This window comes from Plectropomus leopardus, chromosome 10 (genome assembly GCF_026936395.1).
Source record: "Plectropomus leopardus strain MGB_pleo_1.0 chromosome 10, ASM2693639v1, whole genome shotgun sequence".
Classification (NCBI taxonomy): domain Eukaryota; kingdom Metazoa; phylum Chordata; class Actinopteri; order Perciformes; family Serranidae; genus Plectropomus; species Plectropomus leopardus.
The window spans coordinates 20,817,551-20,835,798 of NC_142185.1; the positions used below are offsets into that span (position 1 = coordinate 20,817,551).

Genomic DNA, 18,248 nt, shown 5'->3' on the forward strand with positions numbered 1-18,248 from the left:
GTGAATATTTGCTATAAATTCTCCAACATAAGTGTCTCTGACTGAAACTGATGTCATGATTGACAACGACAGCGTGACCCTTACCGTAAGCATGGCAAACATGCACTGGCAGACGTTGAAGGCATGTCTCCAGTTGTGATAGAGAACCATTCTGTAGTTTTTCCTGACAGTCAGCAGCCATCTGCACAGTGTCTGGAGGGGGGAGACGGAGAGAGATAGAGAGAGAGCGATGAACACACGGGTCAGCAGCTGTCACGAGGACACATTAGGAGTCGGCTACTAAATGAACAGTGTTCTGGACAAATTCAGTGAAGCATTCAAACGAGATAGATAAAGTTTTGTCACCTCATAGTCGATCTTAAATTTCTGCACCATTCCCAACTCCATGAACATTCTCAGAGCGGCCGTTATCATGGCGTCGACATCCAGGGAGAAATCGTCAAAGGAGAGTTTGTCGATGCCGAGCTCGCAGACCAGAGGAATGTTAGCAGCCTGTTTTATGGTGGAAAGAGAAAACATTAAGGAGTTCAGAGAGCAGGAGAGGATGGAGAGGTCAGAGGATGCTGTGCCACTTTCAGATGATACATGGAAATATGGAGACATGCTAATTAAGACTCTGAGGACTCATTTGGAGAGGGTTAAGATTAATGAGGGAGCTTTACCGGAGTGTTTCACTGTTGTTTACTTTCAGAGCTCATTGACGTATCTGTGCAGTAGTAATCATCAGCAGCTTTTTTTCATTATTATTCAAATAAAAAATGCACGACATACATGACTCCAATTAACTACGTTCACACTGAAGCATCCGCTATCTCCGATGTGGTCCAGTGAGCACATATATCTGCCTCTTTAGTCAGCATTTGACCATTTCATGCTTTCTAACCTGCATCTCATGACAAAGAGTCAGAGCTCTCTTACAAATCTGTGTCACAGTGTTTTCGTCTTTCTCTCTCTCCTCTCTAACCATGTTCCCCTCACAAATGTTTGCCTGTCAGAGCAGCAGGTATTCTCCTCTCTCTTAATTCACATCCCCCGGTTACGAAATGTTAGCCAGGTTTGTTTGCTGCCATTTGCACTGCGGTGGAATCCCAGTCAAGCGTGCTCCGCGAGGCTCCGTATGTAGAGCAGTTATGAAAGAAAGTGGGGGGGAAAGGCAGGAAGCAGAGCGCGGCGCTGAATGAGGGGGCTGAGAGATCACACGAGCACACTGGAAAGCGGGGTTCCTACTTTGCCGTGACGGCCACAGGGGAAAATCCAACACATGAAAGTGCAGGAAAATAGGTCATATCTATATTTCAGAAGTGTCACGCCAATTAAAAATGTAGATATTTTCATATTTTACTCTCCAGACATAACGTATTGAGAATGATTGCCTATTGATCGGAGTAATCCATTTCAAATACCACAATTAGTTTATTTTCATTGGAGAATTCTCGGCCCATATTTACGCTTGCGTGCTACCGCTGCTGTTTGGAGGAACTGGAAAATTAAGTCTAGAGGAGACAGGCTGCCAATAATTCCCCTCTGTTGCAATAGATTTTTTTCTTTTCCATTAAAGTTAAATAGAGATTGTTATTTGATTAGAAAAAAATATCTTCATTAAAGGGCCCATGACCAAAATAAATACACCATGAGGTAAATTTCCAAGACTTTACCTTCTTGGAGACGACATCAGAGAAGTCTATTTTACTGCTGATGCCTTGCATCCTACTTTTGTGTAAAAGAGTATTTCACCACTTAAAAGATGGTATTTTCATAAATCTAGGCTGTCTATGCAGTAGAAAATGCAAACTATCTTGAAATTGGTGCTATATAACCACAGAAAAAGTGCCGTGGTATTTACTTTTGGTCAAAAGCTAGAAATTTTAAATTTTAAAAAGCTAGGGAAAAATGTCAAGCTCATCTGCTTGTTTGTTTTTCTCTCTAATTTCCAGGTAATATGCTTGTACCTTTTACAATTTTTTTGCTAATTTGGGGGTTATTTATTCTTATATGCACATTGCCCTCTTCCCATGTTTTGAAAGAAATCAAGCCAGTATACTCAGATTTTAAAGGGTTAACTGCTATGTTCCTAAACAATAAATGATGAGGTTTTAAAAAACAAGCAGTCTCACGTGAGTTTTGACTTCAGTATCTGTGTTGAGCTCAGAGTTTAAAAAACAGACTGTCAGTATTAAGAGAAATGAAATTGTTTGCTGAGACAAATGTAATGATGTGGTGAATTTCTGTTACCTTGAATTTGTCAACTTCAGTCTTTGAGCAAGTGGCATGGTAAGACAGAACCTGCAAAGTAATGACACAGTGTCACTCAGAGTATCTTTTCAGTATATTAAAATAACCAGTACGCCTCTTAGAGAAACTCTGGCTTAAAACACACTGGCACGCTGGTGTTTCAGCTTCTCAGTGGATCTTCCAGATGAGGAAATTGACACTCGCCTCTAGAACAGTTTACAAGAGCAGCAATGTCAGCCCCGATTCCATCGCCATGTTCCCTTCATTTCCTGAGAGAAATACCTCGCACAGACCTCTAGTTGCTTATTTGATCATAAATGCTCATGTTTATTCAGTGCTGCCAGAGGCAATGCATCAACATATTAGTTCACTCTGTGCCCGTCCTTTAAACGCTTCGTCTCTCTCTTCTCTGCTTCTCCTATCCTGAAACTTAGTGGTGCCAAATACTCTAATGCACCTTAAAGCTCCCCATTGTAATGTAAGGACTGTAAGTACTGTAAAGGCTGAGCAGTGCTGAATGCCTACATACTGCGGGGCAGATGAGGGATTGCTTTTCACTGCCGCTCATTAATTTTCAATAAAACCTTTGTGAGAAGGTTATCTACAAAGAGACATCAGCACTTTTTTTCATGCGTACATTCTTGTGGAAATATGAGACTAAAAAAAGGAGCCAAGCACAAATACCCCTGAGAGAGAATAAGCACTACGAGGTTTTATATTAGCCATGCAGCAGCCGCTGTTTCCAATGATTTCTGGGTAAATGTTTCAGCACAGAGCATATGTTGACTGGAAAGGAAAATAAAGATAGCGTTACAGCTAAATACAAGAACAGATAGGACGCACTGGGAAAACCATATGAGGGAGGGCATGAAGCTGACACAAACACAATGAGCGCAGGCATGACAAAAGGGAACTGAAGGACAAAGCAGAGCAGAATCGACTGAAGGGATTGTTTAGGTCTTTTGAAGTGTGGTTGTATGTGGTAATTATCTGCAGTCAATGTGTTACAGACAGTAGATGGAGGTCGGCATGGCGCCAATTTAGAGAAGAAGTCTGGAGTCGGACATGGAAGCTAAGTGGCGTGCTGCTGTGGCACGTGGTCAGTGCGAAAACATATTTTAACCAACTAAAAGCTTTTATATTTTTATATATGATGTATGAGAATATTTTCACTGCTTTACTGACAAACTTCTGACAGGGACTTGAAGCCATTATATTGCTCTCTTCAAAGCTTCCATTGAGAAAGTCAGTGATTTATCATCACTGAACACGGGAGCTGCTGGTCGACCGGTCGGTTAGTTAGTCTGTGCTGTTGAGTGACTTTGGCATTTTAAAGGGTTCATGCAGATTCAGAATTATAGGATCATTTCTATATGTCCACAATAACATCACTATAATGATGTTACTGTCTGGAGTATCATCTCCTGAGCATCATCTTATTACTTAATACCTGTTGTTTTGTTTTTGTTGTCTGGCTTTTGGCTTTGATATATATTTGATATTGCAATTTACCCTGTTACTTTTCTGTTAAATGTTATGTCTAATTGTGCTAGTATTGTAATATTTTGTTGAGGAACCTTTTGAAAACGAGATGGTGCATCTTAAGGGGTTATTCCTAATAAAGGAATTTCCAGTAAAGTCAAATAATAACACAAACTAACTAAGTGATGAAAGCAGTGGTAGACCAGCAGCTCCCATGTTCAGCGAGCTTAAAATGACTGTTTTTCTCAGTGTAGTCTGGTGGTTTTGATAAGAGATGGGGACCTGAAGCGGTTAATGGTTTTTCTGTCAGGACGGGATGTCCGACAGAAAGGTAAAACGATGAAAATACTCTCAATATAGACTACACTTAAACTGTTAAGTTGTTTTACGCAGCTAAAATATGGTTTTCTGCTGACTCCATCCACAGCAGTAGATTACTTAGCTCCCGGGTCGGCCTTATACAGCCCTACTTAAAAAATCTTAACTATCCTTTTAAGTCAACACTGTGAGGCTACATTACAGTTTACAAAGTAATAGATTTTATTATTTCAAATTTAAACGGATGCAAAGATTTCTTCAAAACATGAAGAAATCTTCATTTTTTTGAAATGCGATTTGAAGCAGGAAACCGAATGTGTTCTTACATCCAAAGCCACAGACTGCTTGGCCCAAGATTTCTTCACCTGGTCGTACATGATGGTGTTGTTGATGCCCAGTCCACAAAAGATCACAAACGCCTGAGAAAGGCACAAAAAGCAGACACATTCAGCTACATCAGTTTCTGCTGCAACCAAAAGCTACTGTATGTTGAAAAGAAAATAGGAGCAAAGGTAATACTTCAAAGAGACGCTGGTCTGCATCATCGAATGGTTTCCCATCGAGCCTGTTCAGCACTTGGGCGACACCTGTTACACAAACCATACAATAAAAAGTTAATGTTTAAGCTCGATATAGGCACAACACCAGCACATATAATCTGCCTCCAATTAAAAGAGGATCAAACCCACACACTGCATTTCATCGACTAACATGCATTATTAATGAAATGAAGCAGAGACACAGCATCCTGTCACATAAATAGCAGTATATGAGTATGACACAAGGTGATGCAAAAACGACAAAAATCCAGCACTGGCGAAATTGGCATTCAATTAATGTTATCTCTGACAAGACATCCAGTCATTGTCCACAGTGCTGCAGTGGGATTGAAGCCTTTTTATTTGACAGCTGTATTCTCTGTTTAGGTGGTGTCTCTCATCATCTAATTAAAAACAGAGGACAGCTTTGTTGATAAAGCATAAACATTTAATTGATAGAGACTGACATTCATTGTCACTGAGAAATTACACTTAAAAAGTAATAACTCAATACATTACCATCTTTATTTATCTCCAGGAGGTCAAACAAACCTGCTAAAGTGACATTTTAATTTCAATGTATGGCTGGAAATCCACAGAGGTGAAACAGGATTAATACCGTAGCTATTAACAATTTTCATTATGGTGTCATTGCATTAAAAATACAGGCATGATGTTTTCTCAGATCTATTATCGCTCCCTCTGTAATGAGCATGTAATTTGTGATGAGCTGCTGCAAGCATAAGTGAACTAAATGACTGCTTAGAGTCCTGTGGCCACCACATAATCTTTAACTTCACCACATTCCTATTGTCATTAGTGTTTCACTATAACAAAAAAATCCATAAAATGGCAAGAATTTGCAGCTCTGTTATGAGTGTTTACATAAATCACCCATGTATTGTATATCTGCACAATAGACATTTTTTTCAGTAGGGATGTTGGGTGGTGTCAAAAACAGTTCTTTACTGCTGTTGTTTGGATTTTTTTGAAGTGGCATTGTATGAGATACTTATCCATATTCAGTGTATTACCTTCACCAGATGGCAGTCAGCATGCCCTGAGTTTGGAGAAGCAGAGGTTGCTTAGCTACCATGGAGGCTAAACAATGCACTGCTGTGGACAGGGGCAGCTAAAAACCATATTTTAGCCATTTCGAGAAATCTGTATCAGTTTAAGTATACTCTTTATTTAGAATATGTTTACCTCCTTGCCATAGGACAGCCCTCTCAGATGGGGAACTGAAGCCATTATTGCTTTCTTCAAAGTCACTAGCTACCATAAACAAAAACATTAATTTTACCTCGCTGAACATGGGAGTTGCTGTAGTACAACCACCTTAATCGGTTAGTTAGTGTTTTGGTGTCACTTTGGTGAATCCAATCTAACCCTATAAAACACCAAAGTCACAGAAAAATGCAAACAAATTAACTTATTTAGTGCAGCAGTAAACCAGCAGCTCTTTTTTATATTATTATTATTATTATTATATATTCAGTAGTATTAAATCACGTTTTTTCTCAATGGAGTCTGGCTTTCAAGAGACCATTGGAAAGGGCTGTCTGACAGCAAGGTTAAAGTGGTGAATATACTTTTTTTTTTTTTTTTAGATTGGAGTTTTTAAGTGGCTGAATCCCATTTTGCTGCTGACCCCTCCACAGCAGTACGTTGCCTGGTTTTCCAAACCGGGGCATGCCGACTAACATATACTGTTGAAAACTCCGCTTCAAAAAATTCAAACTACTCCTTTAACTTAAAGAGGAATTGTAACAAACACACAACCTAGACTCCTGTGTAACAAAAAATGGTGCTGTAACCAAAATATTTGCAAATTCGCGTCTTTAAGAGACACTCTACCATCCATCCATTCATGACCTCCACCTGCATACATCACCAACATCACAGCGCTATTATGAATCAACTGAAAGTTCACATTCACATTTTCTCTCTATACTCTATAGGTTAGGCTGTTACCACAGGGCCGTTAAACGTAATGATTTATTCACTGTAAGCTGGAAACAAACAGACAGCTCTCCAGATCATATATTAATAGAGCTTGCAAATCGTAGTAGGGCACCATGGTAGCAAAATGTGACTTAATAGTCATGGTCTGGTGCTCTGCAAAAGCCCTGCTTGTGTGTGTGTGTGTCTGTGAGAGGGGAGAGAACCGAAACACAGGTGGCTTGTAAAAATGCCGGGACAGTTTATACTAGATGTTCGCAATATAGTCATTTTATATATTACACGTGGAACAAGCCACGATACTTAAAGTATATTGGATTGTATTGTTGGTCAACACCGAAGCTCTGGAGCCCAGATAATAATGTTCGGGTTTGAAAAAACTGTTGGTTATCTTAAATGTTGGGCTCGTACACTATCAAACTTCTTGATCCTTTGCAGCTCTCTACTTTAACAGTCTGTGTTGACTTGAGCCCTGGGATCTCCTCTTGTGGTTGTATTTGTTTTAATTTGTTATCTTTGTGCCTTAATTACTGAAGTACATATTGCCTCAAACATAAAAAAAGTATTTTTTTGTGCAGCGTAAAGGGATTACAACTTGCATTTTGTGCTGCCTCATGCTGTACAATAATGATAATGAACCTTAATGTCATAATATGGTTTTACTCACATTTGATATTTATCATGAAACCTTATTGTTGTTATAGTGCCATCAGTATTTCTTCATTTTGAAGAAGCTGACTGTAACCTTGGCAGATGTCACAAGGACATTCGTTATCTACCTGAATGTATCCTTGGCTTGAGAATTTCATCTCCTGCTGCTTTGTTTGTATAATGTTTTTTTTTCACTCCAGATCCTCAGGTGCCACCCACACACACTGCATTTCTTTTTTCCCTCTCTCTCGTTCTGTTCTTCTTCCTCTTCCCTCTCCCCTCCCCGACAAATGCACTTACACCTACGCAAAGAAAAACAAAAAACTAAGCACACACAGACATCACACACACACACACACAGACAGAGGTCTTAACCAACCATCTGCGGCAGATATGCTGATCACTTTGCACTCAAATATAACTAATGACTTCCTGCGTCAGATCTCAGTGGACCGAGAGGAGCTGCTATCATTGCTCCTCCCTGCAATATCCAGCACCAAAGCCGAGACGAGAGATCAATGATTTATCAGAGTGTCAGTGTGGTGTTGGCCTGGGGCTGATCCACAAACACAAAGCACACAGCCAGAAGAAGGGAACTCCACCTCCAAGTGTGGAGTGATGGTGCAGCGTGGGTCTAATCACACATATGCAGCCTCAGCTGAACACACGCTCAAGCTCCCCCCTTCCCTATTGTCTGCTCTGCAGCAAAAACGGGGGGAAAAGAAATTTGAAACCTACATTATGCATGTGAGTGCTGCATGATGTCAGGGCTGAATATACAGTATATTTGCAAGGGGTGGGACCAAATTCAATTAAGTATTGCAATTTACTTTTTACAAGATTTAATTATTTCTTTAATGCCTGAATAGATCAAATGAATGCAGAATTGGAAATAAGATGCCACTTTTGTTGTGGTAATCTGATGTCTTATCCATTTCTAGAAAAACAAAGCAGAGGCAAGAAAGTGGAAATTATCAGCCGAAGACACAGACCTTCAGCTGCTCCATTAGCAACCTAAATTCAGCCAGGAGAGCGTAACATCGCCACTGGATCAGCAAACTTTCTGTTGCTGCCTTTACACAGATTAGACCCAGTCCGCTGTCAGCCCGGGCACTTGTGTTTGCGCCGGCTGATTTTGAGTTGCTACAGCCACGACTGAAGGTCCTACTCCAGAGCTTCTGCCCATCCTCCTCTTGACGACTCGTCTCCTCACGGTGGAGAGTCAGGCGGAGGGACCAGAGTGTGCACTGGCTCGCTAATTCTTTTCTTATTTGTGGTCTGATAAACAGAGAGAGCTAGAGTGGCGAGATGAGCTCCGCAAATCAATGCACAGTGTTTGACTCTACCAAGAAATAACATTTTACTCTTTTTAAATACTAAAAGATTAGATTATCAATGAGCTGCAGCTAATGTTGATTTTTGTCATCAGCCATCACAAAGAAATTAATGTATGGGAATAACTGCAGGGACAACTAAATGTAGCAGTTTAACTTTGCCTTAAAAAGTATATTTTTCATTCATTGTGTACATGTACATTTTAGTATGTAAGTAAAGTATATTTAATAAAGCACTTTTCACAGAGAAAAGTCACAAATTGCTTAGCTGGAATAAAATTCTTAAAAATAGGAAAAGCAGTTATTAGTTTGAGTATGCCGCTGAAATAAAAGTCAGAAAGACTGAGTGACATAAGATGTGCATTGTTTTTGGAAATATTTCCCATGATATACAGTCTCAAAAAAAAGGTTCAGATTTTTTCCATGGCCTAGTGTTGAAAAGTTAAACAACAAACCTCAATAACATTTAATATTGAATCTTGTAGAACCGCAATACATATGTAATCAGCACACAAATATATTGATAGTATCAAATTGAGATATATGCAGCCTTAATATCTGCACCATATATACTTCAGTCAAAAGTGCGTGGACACCTCAGTCTTCATGTTTGTATGCACAGTCTCATTAATTCTGAATATGGTAACTCTTAATGCAACATTGTACGACAATATCTTAAATCAGTTTGAGTTTCCAACAATGTGTAAACAGTTTGGTGAAGGCACTCTCCTGTTTGAACCTGACAGTGCTCCTGTTTACACTGCAAGCACCAAAAGAGAGTGTTTTCTGACTTTGCTTTGGAAGAACTTGACTAAAGTCAACCACCAACACTTTGGGATGAACTGAACACCAACCGTAAGCCAGACCTTATGACCCAAAATCAGTGGCTAACCTCACTAATGCTCTTGTTGGAAGCCATCCGAGAAGTGTGGAGGCTGTTTGTACATGTAATAATATCCATGGTCTTTAAGCTAGACAATCAGGTGTCCACATTCTTTTGGCCGTATGTAATACTGTACTGTAACAGCTTTTTATATAGATATGTAAAGTTTAAAAACAAAAAATTTTTTAGAATTGATATACCTAATAAAAATCTTAAAGTATAAAATCAAATGTGTTTTTGGTGAACTTACCAATGATCTGATGGTTGCTGTTCCAAATGGGAACACAAAGCACAGAGCGGATGTGGAAGTCCGAGAACTGGTCTGCCTAAAAAGAGTGGGAGTGTAAATACAGTATAAAATGAGGATTACCATCCATCTACATAAAAACATTTCCTTGCTTTGTTCTCGTAGGTTTTAGCTTTAAAGCTGGGGTACGCGGTTTAATTACAGCTTCATTGGGAAAAAATGTTATTCAAGTGGACTAAAAGAAAACTGGACTACTGCACCTCCTCCCGGCTCTGCTTTTAGGCTTTGTGTTTCAGAGATCGAATTAAAAAGTTGTTAATAGTTTAGCCTACTGCAAACCTGAGCTAAAGGCTCACACTTTATGTAGCTGACATGAGCGAGAGCCTCACAAAGTGTCCTTCGCCTCACTCCCTGCCACTCTGGAGACAAACCCCCAGTCAGCAGCTGCAGCATCCCAAAATGAGCCAGCTAAAATCCCAGCTTTTTTGTGTGTGTGTGTGTGTGTGTGTTTGTGTGTGTGTGCACCATATCCAGATTTCTGCCTACCTCAGCTATAAGTATAAACAGGACTAGTAATGAAACCTCAAAACTTTTTTGGTTATCAACCAAACAATTTTCCACAGGACAAAACTGGCAAAAAACTGACAAAAATTCCTCATTTGCAAAAACATTCAATCATTAGTGCAGTCCTACTTGTTTATTTTCTTTTTTTTCTGCTATTTTTATTATGAATTAATAACATTATTCATTTTAAATTGCATTTTATTTAGAATAAACAGCTCCAAACTGATACTAGAACAGTGGTTCCCAATTGGTCCGGCCACCGAGTCCAAACTTTGTCCTTAGTCATTAGTTTAATGTCCACACAAAAGATAAATTACCACATATTAAATTAACAATGAAACACAATTAAATAAAACATATTACAAGACAAATGTGCATTTTTTTTTTAAAAACTGAGTAAATAAAAAGCACTGCAACCTAATAAGTGCATATTATTGCTACAAGATCAGTGACATAAAAACTGAAAAGAAACAGCATGTTAATAAATCAAATAATACCAAGAACAGGGCAATAAAATAGCAGCTGAACAGCAGGAAAACCGTGTGGGTTTTTTTTAAAATTTATTTATTTATTTTTTTACAAACTTCACATTTTCAGGAGTCACCTGTGATCCTCTCAGAATGAACCAGCGACCCACCTTTGGACCATGACCCACCAGTTGGAAACCACTGTACTAGAGCATTTAACACTGATCTATCTGAAACATTTGAAATATGTATGTATATTACAGCACCGGAGGAAGTGTTCATCTACTGCTAGCTCACCTAGTGTCATTGAGCAAGCTAATGTTATATCTTAGCCAAGGAGGACGCCATCAGTGTTTACATCTCGTGCTGTCACAAGCCTTTTAGCACTTTCGGTTCCCTTGTCTTAAAGTCTATGGGTTTTTTTGAGTTTTCAGTAAAATGCCTTAAATAAGGTCTGTGGTTAACTCAGGCTAAAGATATTTAGCCGTTTTGTTCTGCAACATAAAAAATGTCCGCTTAAACCCGATTTTTGAACTTTCAATCATCTTAAAAAGGCGGTTACTAACGAGTGGCTAAATGGGACTACAGTGTTTGTCAGGGACGTTAGATGTCATCACACCGGACACAGAAGCTCATTAAACCCACTTGTCCGCCTTTACAGCTTTACAGAGTCGCACTCGAACTTGTAGATTTATCTGTTTATAATATTTTTCGAGTGTGTTTTAACGTGTTTTTACAGTGTTTGTAGTTGTGACGTTTAAGTTGTGCGACCACGATGTAATTGGTTTATAGCCTAACGATAGCTTTTTGCTTCTAGCGATTTCATTTACGCTTCAAAACACACAAAGGTGGTGTTCATCTGTGAAAATTCTAACGCTGAACAAAACGTGTCAGTCTGTTTTGTTCGTCAGAGAGCTTATTTTTGGCGATAATTGAAAATCCCATTCGAAAGTCCCATAAGGTTTTTGACGATGGAACCAGTGCGATGCTAACATCCTGGTTGGCCTACAAAAATACGTCATCGCTTCACCACTTTATTGTTATAAAAATATTTTGAAGACAGCAGCATAAGCCGAATAAGAGCTCAGGGAGGAATGTTACAGTTTTACATCGATGGTCTTCATGTCTGTTCATCAAAATGCGTTCTTCCAACACCATCCTGACATCGCTCCCTGGGCAGTTTCACAGCCATTAATGAATCCCATGTGACCTCATTGACTCACCTGTGAAATCGACGTGTGAACGTCCCATTGAGGATTAGAAATGCAGCGGCCTCTACACTAGTTAGTGGTACTGAACCTCTTGGATGAGCACTTAAAGCTCTTCAAAACCAAGCAGTACATTTATTTTTGATTGAGTACTTCTAGAAATAATACGACCTGAATGATAATCGTCACATGCATATTTCATATATCATTTCAGTTGGATGTCAAATATGAAAGTCATGTTGTTGTGTGTTTACCTCAGCATCAAAGCGAGGATCCTGATAGGCATCACTGATGTTCACGGGGAGTCCTGTGGATGCTACCAGCTCTGCGATGCTGTTGTTTATGAGCCAGTCTGAGTATGAAGATTTCTCCATGCTGTCTTTGAAGCTACAGTCAGAAAATAAGAGGGGAGGATCACAAAAAGAACAGAATCAGAACAATACTAGGCCAAATGTATTCACTTGACTTTGCACAGGAGATGTTTTATTCTAAAAACACACTTCTTTATCTGATAACAATATTGTTATCAGATAAAGGATAACAAACCAGAAAATAAACCTGTGGTTGTTTGCCTCCGCGTGCCGGTCAAATTGCACTGAGTCTACATTTTGCATTTGAAAACAGTTTTGAATGCCATATTGACAAAGTAAAGCAATTCTTAACAGATTGTCTTGATTAGGAATCAAATAATGGTGAAAAACTGCATGGGGAAATCATAAAGCTGGCATGTGTGTAAAGGGGAGACTCATGGGTACCCACAGAGCCCATTTTCATTCACATATCTTCAGGTCAGAGGTCAAAGTGGACCCCCTATGAAATAAAAATACTGATTACCGTCAACAAAATTTAGCCCAACTTAGCGTCATTGAGCCCCCTTATTGAGAAGCCGTTATGTACGGACCTTAATTGCATTGTGATTTAACGCTTTAATCCTGACAGCCCCACAAAAAAATGTTCAATTCCATCCCTGAAAATGCTGTTGCGATAGCCAGTCTGAGTAAGACGATTTCTCCGTGCTGTCTTTAAAACTATTGACCGAAAATAAGAGGGGAAGATGATGAAACAGTACTGGGCCAAATCTGTCCACGTAGCTTTTCTCTGGAGAGGCTTGATTCTAAAAACACATTCCTTTAGTCGATAACTTTATCATCAGAATAAAAACTTGTATTGTATTTAAGTTGAAAAGATTTTTATTCCCTTTCACACCTGAACTGAAAGCTAGCAAAAGGCCTTTCCTCCTTGTGGACCCCCTTTTACGCTGACTTGCATTTAATGAACTTCTCATACTGTAGATATCAGTGAGATTCTCCTGCAGCTTATGAAGTAATGAAAAGTTAATTGTGCGATTGTCTTCTTCATTGCCTAACGCCCCCACACTCTGGCATGGAAACACCTGCATCCCTGCACAGATTTCCCATTCACATTTACTGCAGTGGGCTGTCGCTGACTTTTTCCTGACTTCTAATGCAACAAGGTAAACGTTCACGTGGCTCGTTTGGTCTTTCCAGACTGGATTAAAGATGGAGAGGCACTGATGTCAGATCTTTTGATTCGCTTTGATGTGGTGATGCAGCTGCGTGTGCGGCAGGGAATAAACCTCATGGGTGTGATGAAACAACGCCTTACCTACTTTTTCTGTCTTGCTCTACGTTCTCTCTGCCCCGTCTCGTGTCTGTCACTTAGCTGCCACAGACACACTAGCAGCACTGCACACTTGCTCAACATTATCCTCCCCGCGGAGGCGGCTGGGGATTGTACGGCACATTAAAAATCCTACAGTACGGTCTCCTTCTGACACCATATTTATTAACTTAATTACACACGATTCTTGTTAAAGCAGTCCTTGTTTTTCAAATGTGAACCTTTGGTGTCATCATAGAGATACTGTGATTTTGTCATTGCTTGAGTTGAAATGTGTCATTTTCTTACTTGAAATCACAAACTGGCTATTTATTTAACGTTTTAAAACCATGATTGATTATTCGTGCTGTGTTCACACGGCTTATTGCTTTGAGCAACTTGGAAAAAAATGTCCTGTGGATTGCAAGAAATTAAAAAGAAAATTACCTTAAAATAAGCTAAAAATATATTTGAAAAATGTCAGAAAACTAGGGGAATATGTCCCCAAAACCAATTTATAATAAATATAAATTAAAAAATGTTACAAGAAAAAACTTTTTAGGGCCATTTGTTGTTAATTTACTCATTGCCTTCTTCCTATTTTTTTTTTTTTTAAGAAAATCAAGCCAATTTTCTCCAGTTTCAATGGATCACAGATCACTTCGAGCGTGTAATAAAAAAGACTAAACTGGACATTCAAGCAGAATGATACTCATTTGTTTACTTCTAATTTCGAACTACTGGTATTTCTTGTGTTTTTGCGTTTATCACTACTGCCTTGAAGTGACCGTATCAGTTATGGCCTGTACAGGACTTGGGAGGGATAATTTGTCTTCCTTTCAGCGTTGGTTTACATCCATAAACATCCCACACAATATTAAGCCTCTCTTTCTCCACTCAGCCATCCCCAGCAGTGGAGAGAAGCAGCAAAACCCAATTAAGTAGGGCTCCTACAGTATGCCTTCTATTCAGCATCAGCATATTACTCCCACTGCACTACAGAATATTCAATTTTTATACTTCCCTTATTTTTTTCTCCTTGATGGAAGCTGCACAGACTCAAACAAGACTCTGTGCAGAATACAGGTGCCGTATTGCAATAAAGCAAATAAAGGTGAAGATGTGACTAAAGGCCACTGGTATGAGAAATGTAAAAAGGAGGGCAAAGCTGTGTTTTTCATTAGGCTGGATGTTTTTCTCTACCTGTATGATGTAGTGCGACGTATATCCATTTTACGCAATTCACACGTAGATTTACAATAAGACCTAGATACTGGATGCCAAGATGGTGTCTGTTCATGGAGTTGGTCTCACCTGCTATATACGCCAAAACAAAGTATCTAGCTTTTAGGTTTACTTCCGCAATATACAACCCACTGAATATGCCCAGTACTGTTTCTTCTGTGGCCCTGCCCGCATGTTCCCGCTTGCCTCATAGACCTTAAACTGTGATGATGTCGCAGATTTGTAATACTTTTTCCTAACGTCAGGAGAGTTTTACAAATGTAAAACCAGCATGGCTCAAACATTCATAACAGAAAGATTCATAATTGACCTTGTTTGAAATTCGAGGTGTCCTGTCAATGGTTTTACTGATGTCTCTTTTATAATGGTGGCCTATAGAGAACACCAGTAATGAGTCTTAAATACCGGAAATTTGTTTCAGCCGTTAATATTTCAGCAAGTCAGTGGGCTTTTGGTTAGAAGCCTTAAGGTCTGTGGTTAACACAAGCTTAAGAGACTTTCACATTTTGTTCTTCAACATAAAATACGTAAGTAAATATCCCACTGTGGATATTTTCTTTGAAGCTTTGAACTAACTTTGAAGATTTCCTAATGAGTGAACAGCACTGCACATGGCTTTACAGCCTAGTTGTGGTGGCAGCTAATTTTCAGGTCATTTTCTTTATCACCTTTTACTGTTCTTGCAAACTTGTGGCAAGTTGTTCAGTTTTCCATGTTTTTTTTTTGTTTTTTTTAAATCAAACCAATTTGCTCCGGTTTAAATGGGCTAAATAGCTGGTGAGGCGTATTTGAATATGCCACTTACAAGAAAAAATGATGTTAAACCAGGTTTTAAAGGGTTAAGAGTTGCAACTCTTGCACAGGCCATCGACTACTTTCAAAATGCTTTTGTAGTTGTTCAAAATACACTGCATGACCTGAAACTTGTTCTAAATGCAGATAAGACTAAGCTAATGTTGTTTACCAGCTCGAGGACTCGGTCACAGAACGTACCTGTGGTGGTCACTGTGGATGGAAAAAAGATCGATGTTGTTAACTCTTACAGATACCTGGGTGTTTTGATTGATGACTCCCTCAATTTTAAACCTCATGTGCTGTACCTGGTGAAAAAGCTGAAGCTAAAACTCGGATCTTATTTTTGCAACAATGTTTTTCTTTTAATGCAAAAAAATGGCCTTTTTGCTGTAACTTTCTTACCTGTGCTGAACTGTGGTGATGTTTAATACATGCATGCCTCTGCTCAGTGTCTCCATATGGTTGATTCAGCTTATAATGCGTCCTTGAGGTTCATTACAAACTGGAAAGCTCTGACGCACCACTGTGAGCTGTACTGTCATGTAGGATGGCCTGCTCTGGTGACCTGTAGGTTCTTGCACTGGTACGTTTTCATATATAAGGCAATTCTTAGTCTTCTCATCTTTGTGTTTTTATCATGCAGAAAAATACCGGACAGTACTCGCTGCTTTCTCAGGACTTCTTTATGCTCTTGACCCCAAATGTTGAGACAGAAATTGGGAAAAGGGCTTTTGGGTATTCTGCACCCTTAGCGTAAAATTTTTTGCGAAATGACTTGAAACTCAAGCAGCTGGTGTCACTAAATGTCCTTAAATCTAAAATGAAGGAGTCAGAAGCAGATTCTAAAGAATGTCGTTGTCCTTAGCCTGCCTGGTTGTACAAATGTCCCCCGGAGATTCCCTTTTGACTGATAAATAGTTCTCTTTTAATGCTTATTTTAGTGCGTGTGAAATGTATTTTCCCTCTTTTTTGTGTCTGCGTTTTTTTGTTTTTAACTGCTGACTGTCTTGGCCAGGTGTCCCTTGAAAAAGAGATTCTTAATCTCAATGGGATCAACCTGGATAAATAAAGGTTAAATAAAAAATAATGAAAAATAAAATAAAGCTAGCTGACCAGTTAACCTCACTATATAAATCTTGAGGTGATTAACAAAATGATTGATAGCTCTAAAAAAAAAAACAAGTGGCACATACTAATGACATTATGTACAAGAAAACTGAAAAGGGAAGTAGTGTTTCATTGTGCAAGTATAGAATTGAGGAGCAGAGTAGATTTTACCACTGAAGTGCCACACATACCTGCTCTCAGTGTCTGCACTACACTTCGGGGACAGTAGCTCAAACGACTTGGTGAACTTCACCACCTGAAAGATTTGAAAGGAGAGATATCACTTAAACTACTGAATGAATTGCACATACCTACACAGTACTGCGTGATAAACACTGAGGCAGACAGAGAGAACAGACATGCACAAATGTTCAGATAGACAGACACATACACAGCAGAACAGCAAGGAAAAAAAAAAGTACCGGTGACTCAATGTCCTCCAGCAACTGAACAGAGCAGCGCTCGCACTTTAGTAATGTCTGGGCACGGTGCATGATCTTCCTGACAATCTTCTCCAGGTCAGTCTGCTCTTCAAACAGGTCATTGACTACCTCCAAGAGCGCCTGAACACCAGAGACAGAAAAAGATACCACTGCCATAATTTCAACAGTCTGCTGTAAAACCTAGATATTTTATCTTGCTCAGCTGTTAGAGCACAATTATTATTATTATTATCCTTAAACCATAAAGCAGCAGGATGACATAAAATGATCAGTTTCCCCATTAAAAGCAAATTAGGCCGTCTATCTATGGGAGCATCAATCCAATTTAACACACAATCTCATACAAATCATAGAGTGTAAAGGGAAGTCTCCTTATTTTTGTCCTCCATTCACTGAGCTGTGGTCTCATTATGTTCTCTTCCATCACAGATCAATGTGTGACATGAATTAGTGCATCTCTTAACATTTCCTCAGAGATTTAGATCATGGATCAGGCCCCAGTCTGGAAACAGGCCCATCCCCCACTACAGATCCAGAAAGACTGTCCACGCAGGGCTGCATGCTGCTCTGTGATCCTCACTGCAGTGGCAGCAAGTGGGCTGCTGCTGATCAATACTCGGCCTCAATGTCAGCATCAGGGGGGAGGAAGTACTGCTGATCCCAGGGATGGGGGGTGGGGGGTTATTATCCTTACCCGACTCCTGTCATACTCCTTCCTTGAGGCAGCAAAGAGTTGGGCATTGGAGATTGCAATACCACAGAAAGGCAGGTACATCTGCAGCACCTGTGGACGTAATGAAAGGACTTCTGTCATCACTGAGCTACAAACCGAAAAAAAACAGTTATTTATCAAAAATGGTATCCAATAAAGTGCCCCCGGGCCGACGCGGAAGTTAATGTTGCCCAGTTTTCCTCATCAAAAAGCCAATGGGATTTTTTTTTATGACTTAGTTTATTAAATTGTATTTTTTTTAACAACACAAACCAAATCACACATAACACAATCCCCAAAAGAACACCAGACAAAAGAGAGAAAAATAAAATAAAAGCACACCAAAAGACAAAAAACAAAAACAAAGACAAGAGCACTAGTGGAAGATAAACTAAGGTAAATCAGGATCAAAGTATGGACATGAAATAAAAGAAACTGG

General features: G+C 39.4%; 1 protein-coding gene across 1 annotated transcript in view; it reads right to left on the reverse strand.

The window, feature by feature from the left end:
• Window positions 1-18,248, reverse strand: part of pde11a (phosphodiesterase 11a) — a 59,661-nt gene that overhangs the window by 21,415 nt on the left and 19,998 nt on the right. The window contains exons 3-12 of the mRNA XM_042494759.2: window positions 17,792-17,881; window positions 17,077-17,217; window positions 16,846-16,910; window positions 12,142-12,274; window positions 9,652-9,727; window positions 4,552-4,619; window positions 4,359-4,451; window positions 2,233-2,283; window positions 346-492; window positions 85-192 (exon numbers count right to left, since the gene is read on the reverse strand). Coding sequence (XP_042350693.1) covers window positions 85-192; window positions 346-492; window positions 2,233-2,283; window positions 4,359-4,451; window positions 4,552-4,619; window positions 9,652-9,727; window positions 12,142-12,274; window positions 16,846-16,910; window positions 17,077-17,217; window positions 17,792-17,881 — 972 coding nt within the window. The remainder of the gene's footprint in view (window positions 1-84; window positions 193-345; window positions 493-2,232; window positions 2,284-4,358; window positions 4,452-4,551; window positions 4,620-9,651; window positions 9,728-12,141; window positions 12,275-16,845; window positions 16,911-17,076; window positions 17,218-17,791; window positions 17,882-18,248) is intronic.